Source organism: Nasonia vitripennis, chromosome 3, assembly GCF_009193385.2.
Source record: "Nasonia vitripennis strain AsymCx chromosome 3, Nvit_psr_1.1, whole genome shotgun sequence".
Taxonomy (NCBI): Eukaryota; Metazoa; Arthropoda; class Insecta; order Hymenoptera; family Pteromalidae; genus Nasonia; species Nasonia vitripennis.
The window spans coordinates 18,940,526-18,946,577 of record NC_045759.1 but is presented as its reverse complement, the minus strand read 5'-3'; the positions used below and the strand labels follow the sequence as shown (position 1 = coordinate 18,946,577).

General features: G+C 48.8%; 1 protein-coding gene across 2 annotated transcripts; it reads left to right on the top strand.

Annotated features, from left to right (window-relative positions):
- Nucleotides 1–820: 820 nt before the first annotated feature.
- On the top strand, nucleotides 821–2,507 carry LOC100117558. 2 transcript variants are annotated; one of them, XM_001601708.5, is made up of 5 exons: nucleotides 821–974; nucleotides 1,066–1,274; nucleotides 1,344–1,425; nucleotides 1,499–1,696; nucleotides 1,759–2,507. In XM_001601708.5, the coding sequence occupies exons 1-5, from the start codon at nucleotides 906–908 to the stop codon at nucleotides 2,185–2,187; spliced, it is 987 nt and encodes a 328-aa protein (XP_001601758.3). In that variant the 5' UTR covers nucleotides 821–905; the 3' UTR covers nucleotides 2,188–2,507. The 2 variants fall into 2 exon arrangements, with proteins under 2 accessions (XP_001601758.3, XP_031783269.1); XM_031927409.1 differs by having other exon boundaries at nucleotides 876–974; nucleotides 1,040–1,274.
- The last annotated feature ends 3,545 nt before the right edge of the window (nucleotides 2,508–6,052 follow it).

Sequence of the window (6,052 nt, the reverse complement as noted above, 5' to 3'; positions counted from 1 at the left end):
GCGGACATGACAAGTGAAAGGACGAATAAGGGCAGCAGACGGAAAAAATGAGGCGCGCGAGCATAAATCTGTGGCACTTTTTCGGCTACGACTCTCGACTTTTGTCAATTGCCGTTTCACCTGCGCGGTAAATTGAATGAAATCCGCCGCGACAGAGACATTGCACACAACCTACTTTGGAATTTTAGCAGCGGCGACGACGGTCGAGCTGGAATGCGTTTGCGATTTGGAAGCATTTATAGAACGCCGCTGTTATTGCACGGGGCTAGTCAAAGCGGATATTAATTATTTCGTACCAGAGTCAGAGAGAAGGAGAGATAGATAGAGAGTTCAAGTGGCAGCGGGTGTTGAAATTTCAAAGGGCCGGGCTGCGGTTTGAGAAAATATTTTTGCAAGTTTCCGGCCGGTCGGAAAAATAAATAAGCCGCCTCTCGAGCACCTACCGTAGCCTCTTCGTTGCTTGCAGCGAAGAGCGAGAGCAGCTTTTCCAGCTCATCAAACAGTCAGGAATTAGCCGGAACAAGGGCCTGTTGGCAAAATACAGAAGGTCTTGGGAACAAACTACACTGAACCTTAAAACAAACTGCGTGAAAGTCGGCGCAAATACAGATGATACTCTCGAGCCTCTCTTCGCATTACGAAATTTAATCTTCCTCGGGGATTAATGTACCGCAATGCATTATCATAATATGTATAGAACTTTTGCATTAAACGCTAAGATTATTCGGCTTAATTCGATTTCGAGAATAATTCAGTGTTTATACTCGACGATACACGCAGTATTGATTTTGAAAGTTGAGCGAGTTTCGAGGAATACATCGCTGCCGATGTGAAACTGTAAACAAAGTGTACATCGAAGTCCAGTAATTCAAAAATGATTGTCAGTTGCGTTTCAAGTGCTCAACATGAACCACTTCAAAGAGGAGTTCTCCTATTTGTTGCTTCGCTACGCATCCGCGGAAGCGACGAATAACGTAAATATAGCGCGTATTTTGTATTTTTTATTATCGAGTGTCAGTGCATTACGAATAATATGCAGTGCGAATTTTCGAATGATGTTTGCAGAACAACGTGCCGGAAACTTGCACGCCGCTAACGAATCTACAAATTCTCGATGGGGTCAAGGAAGTGCTTCGCAAAACGCTCAACATAGATTTGCAGCATGTCGAACCATCGACGATGAAAACACCGGTGAACGAAATCGTCGTTACGACTCCCGATGCCCCGGACGTCCTGCGAATGGATTACAATCAGACCAACGTACTGCATAATAAGTGCGTATGCTTAAGTTCGTTACTATTGTAAGAAACCCGCATCGTGTTGTTACTTAATTTTGTTTGTAGATTCAAGTCGTTGGACTCTGCAACGGAAGAAAAGAACTCATTTGATTTTGACAACTTCAAATCGACTAGCTTCATCCACACGGTAAATCAGTGCTGCTTGTTTTTCTCAGTGTTCTATTGTATTCGAGTTGATTTTGACGGATTATTTTTTTCAGCCAACTGAAATCGGAACGCCTTCGATCGACAAGCCTTTTCTCGAACTGGGCATCAACAAAAATCTGGAAAGTCTTGAGCAAAAGTTCAAGGAAATACCCAAGTTCGACACGGCTAAAAACATGACGATGTACAGCATGGTAGAAGACGCTCACAAGAACGTGATGAAGGTCGTTCACAAGTTAGAGGATCTAAGAGAGGTAAAGCTTTATCGAGCCATTGCGCTCAGGCTCGTGATTAATCGATTTCCTATCGTCCGCAGCTCCTGTTGCCCGAGGCGCGACCGATCCGCCGTCTTTCGGCAATCATGAACCTGCCCAAATCGCAGCAGCAGAGTTCATCCTCGGCCTCGAACAACCTGCGCACGACCCAGCGTGCCAAAGCTCTCACGCGCCGCTCGATGGGCCAGCTGAACGAGGAACTCTCGGTGACGCCGACCTCCTCGAGACCGAGCCTAGTCATGCCGCCGTCATCTCTGCAGGGAAAGAAGGCATCAGCGGGTACTGGTGTGAGCAAGCTCAGCCAGCAAACTCGCTCGGTTAGTACTTTATCGCTGCTGACGGACACGAATAAATCAGCTGGGAGCGGCGTCTCGACCTCGAAATCGCCCTCCAAGAAAAACTCAAAATACGCGCACGTGCAGAGCACCATACCGAAGCCGACGAGTTCGGCCGTTAAGCGAAAGGTTTAGCAAGAAGCTGCGCTGTGGAAAATTGCCCTCAAGTGCGCAGTCGTGAGCGGCCTTATTTTCCTTTTACGTATGTGAGTACGGGCTGGGCCCTCGGAATCCCGTGAATTTCGAGTGCTTTCCCCGAGTGTAATTGCCAGAGATTGGCTAATATTTTTATTGCTTAATGGAGATTGGTTAATTGCTTTTATCGTGTGTTTTTTATCGGCTACTGTCCACGCTATATAACTTTACTCGTTTACTTTTTATCCTGCACTCGCGAGCATCACACATGATAATATATGTACAGTATAATAAACCTAATACAGTTTCAATGCAATCAAGCGCGCTGTTTTCTCTGCCAACGGAATATATTCATAAATTAATTTCAGCACTGTCATTCATGATTCATGTTATTTGCACCCGGCGTGTAAAAAAAGGCGCATTAATTGTTTAGGAGGATGGGCGTTTCGCTCTAAACCTTTCCATCTTCCTCCGCGCCTGACTTCTCCTCTCGCAGCCTCTCCACCTCTTCCGCCGGAGCGACGCGCCGCACAGTGTAAGCAAGCCACGGGCTCTATTCAATCATCGGCTGAGCTCTCTCGCGCGTACCCCTATCTTCACAGCGGCTGCGCAAAAATTAGCAATTACCCGATCCCAGCACCTCGGCCGTGTGTGAGAGAAACAGCCTTATCCCGCTGAACACACATGCTCCCTGCGAATTCCGTAATCCCGGCGTGTATGTTCGAGGTGTATAAAAGATAAAAATTGAATAATCGAGATACGCGCGACGCCTTTAACGCGCGCGCAGGAGGTATCGGAATTTCAAATTTAATAACGCGCCGATGCCAAAATCAGCATCGCTAATAACCATCGGTGCTGCCTACGGCAGCGTCCGTCTGCGCACACCTTGCGCCTCTCGCAAAATTGCTGCGCGCACAGGAGGAGGAAGCTCTGCGCGCGCGACGTGGCTGAATTTGCCCCCGCGAGCTACGGGTACTATACATACAAGCCGTCTAGCCTTGGGTACGTTACGCACACACGCACACGAGGACGTGTGAGAACTCGTTCGACGCCAGAGCGCCTTTTATTTTTCGATCTCGGCCAAATATAAGCGCGCTCACCACCTGCATGATGCGTCTTTATCTTTCGCGCAATTTCGGGGCTACCGTTACGGGCTGTTACACCACGAGAGGCAGAGAGGAAGCTGCGGATGTGCTTTTATTTACGACGGAGAAAGTGAAGGAGGGTATTTCATCAGTCGGTTATACTTCGGTATAACGGCTGTAATTTACTGCTTTTTTCGCGCGACCCTCGACTCCGCATTACTACCCGTGCACCGCGTTTATATGTATTGTGTCAATATTTTTTTGCGTCGCCTCGAGATATTAACTGATTTCGAACAGCCGTTCGGTAATTATCCTCGTGCTCATTCGAAATGCCTTTGTTTCGTGCACCTTGAATTAACGCTTATACGTCTCGAGACTACTGCAGCGAATTTCTATATTCCGCAGGAGCGGCGCAGGACGAGAGCAGTGAACGTTTTGCTCGGTACCAGCGTCCATTACAGCTTTCGTTGTTTTTACGGGGGTATAGGCGAAGCTGCGCACATTCCAGCGGGGACTTAGTTCGCGATATTTATTGTCCTGACGCGCGAGCGTCGCCTATACCGGCGCGCGCGGTTGTCTTACGTTTTTTTCCCTCTACTTGCCCCTTGCCTCTTTCTGCTCGAGTGCGTAGAGCTTTTATACGCAAGAACACGAACATACGCCGAGAGATATTTTTCTCTGTCGCCCTTTTGCCGCGAGAAAATGCCTGCACACTTTCAGCCGAGCTGCGCGAGCGTACAGCTCGAGAGCCGGAAATGCTTAATTCAATTTAAAGCTGAGGATTTGATTCTTTTATTTACCTTCGTGCGGCAATCCTCTGCTACTTTTGAATTCGAATGTTTACCTTATCCGTGCTTGCGACGCAAACTCGCCCGAGCATCAATTCAGCGGTGTACACGTCGTGAGTCAACGCAACCACGTGATTTTAGCACTTAGCGGTTTTTACACCTGACTAACTTAGAATCGGCGCAATATACCTTATAGACGCGCGAGTGAATTCCTTCCCATTGTCTTATATCGACGAAGGCGGGAAAAAACGACGGCAGGGAGGAGAGCGTATTAACGGAGGAGTTGAGGATTCGGATGAAGATTGACGTTCGGAAAGCGCGGAACCGCCTAGCCACTTACATAGCCGGTCCATTAGCGATCTCTCGGTTAATTACACGAGCTCGCGGCACTTTGACATCTGCAGAGCCGTATAGCTCCATCGATCATCCGTCGATCTATAATACTTACTCCGAGTAGTGTGGCGCGCGAGCGCGCTAATGCAGCACAGCTCAGATTAGACGCGATCGCGCTGACGGCGGACTTTGCTCTGCGCAGCCGAGAGAGGGCCACGCCTGGATTACCTTACAATTTTCAAGAATGGATGGATTTACCGGAGCTTTCATCACACGGTAGTAGTGCCGAGTTCTTTTATCGCGCGCGGTATCTGTCCCTCCTCCCACCGGCCGAAATCGAGATTCGATCTTCAGATTCGATCTGATCGGCACTGATTGCTCGCGCCCGCTTTTCTGCATTGCTCTCACTCCTCGGCGGCTTCACGGGCGTACAGAAGGGCGGACGCCGATTATTAACCATTAACTGTTTGATGAAAAAAGTACAGGAATTTCGACCGTAAGTATAAGGATTCGTTAGGTTGTCTATTGGAAAATTTCATGGTGTCCCGAACGAGCCTATAGTTTTTGCTTCGCGAGATACGCTCAATTACTTTTACAAGGATATTTAGCGTAAGTGTTTGCTTCTACAGGCAGGTGGGCTTTCCGAACAATATCTGACTGCCATCATCTCCACGTTTCACAAAGTCTGCCGAGCGGCCTTGAATCCGTACCCCTGCTCTGAAAAGTCGATTCCAGCCCATTTTTTTATACTCGTTTTAATATAAGATACAGCCAGAGTTATAATTAGAAAGCCGTTCATCATAGTAGTCGAAATTGAGATTATCCCGAGAAGATCCTTGTACCTGCAACGACACGCGCTGTTCTCTCAACGCTCACGCGTTCGACTTTCAACCGCCGAACTCGCCTCCTTCGAGGACGCCTGTAAGCTGGCGCGTTTACGCGATAAAAGAACTAGACTACTCGATCACGACCGGGCGCTGATCCGTCCGACAAATTTACCAGGCGAAATTGCGCTCGATCGATCATTTCGCTGGGAGAAGCACGATAAGCTGCTACCAGCAGCGACAACGCGTTAATTGCGGCAACGGCAGCGGCATATCCGTCCATCTCTCTGCGCCAAAGGACTTCTGGCAGGTACTCGCCTCGCGCACGTTGCTAACATTGCAGGGGATTTTAATTAATTATTCGCCGAAGCTGCGGCGGACTGCATCTCAATCGCGTCCTTTCTCGCTTTGCAGCGATTTGCAAACCGCAAGCTTCCTCGGGCAGCACGCGTGTACGATGAAGACGCGAAATTGATTGAATAATCGGTGCGCGGAGTCCCGATCCATCTTTAATTACCGTGTGACGGCTCGTGGGCTCCCGGTTTTGTCGCGTCGTCACGTCGCTGCAGGTGTTTTATTAGCGTACGTGTGTCGAGGAGGTGTGAAAAACCAAGAAGCTCCGGAGCTGAGGAAACGCTTCGTAATTGGGAGCAGCTGCTGCCGCTGTTTTGCGCAAAAATGAATTAGCCGCGTTTTTGTGATATCTCGTGTCGGCGCGCGATTCGACGCGGCTGCAGCGCAGCGAAATTTCGCCGTGACCATGCCAACAACGAGTTATAGACGCGAGCGCATTTTTCAAAAACACACTCCGCGCCTCTTGGCAAAAAGACGCGAT

Coding starts and splice junctions, on each gene's coding strand:
- LOC100117558 (XM_001601708.5), top strand. CDS start 906: ATGAACCACTTCAAAGAGGAGTTCTCCTATTTGTTGCTTCGCTACGCA. Junction 975..1,065: donor CCGCGGAAGCGACGAATAAC/GTAAATATAGCG, acceptor TGATGTTTGCAG/AACAACGTGCCGGAAACTTG. Junction 1,426..1,498: donor CGACTAGCTTCATCCACACG/GTAAATCAGTGC, acceptor TATTTTTTTCAG/CCAACTGAAATCGGAACGCC.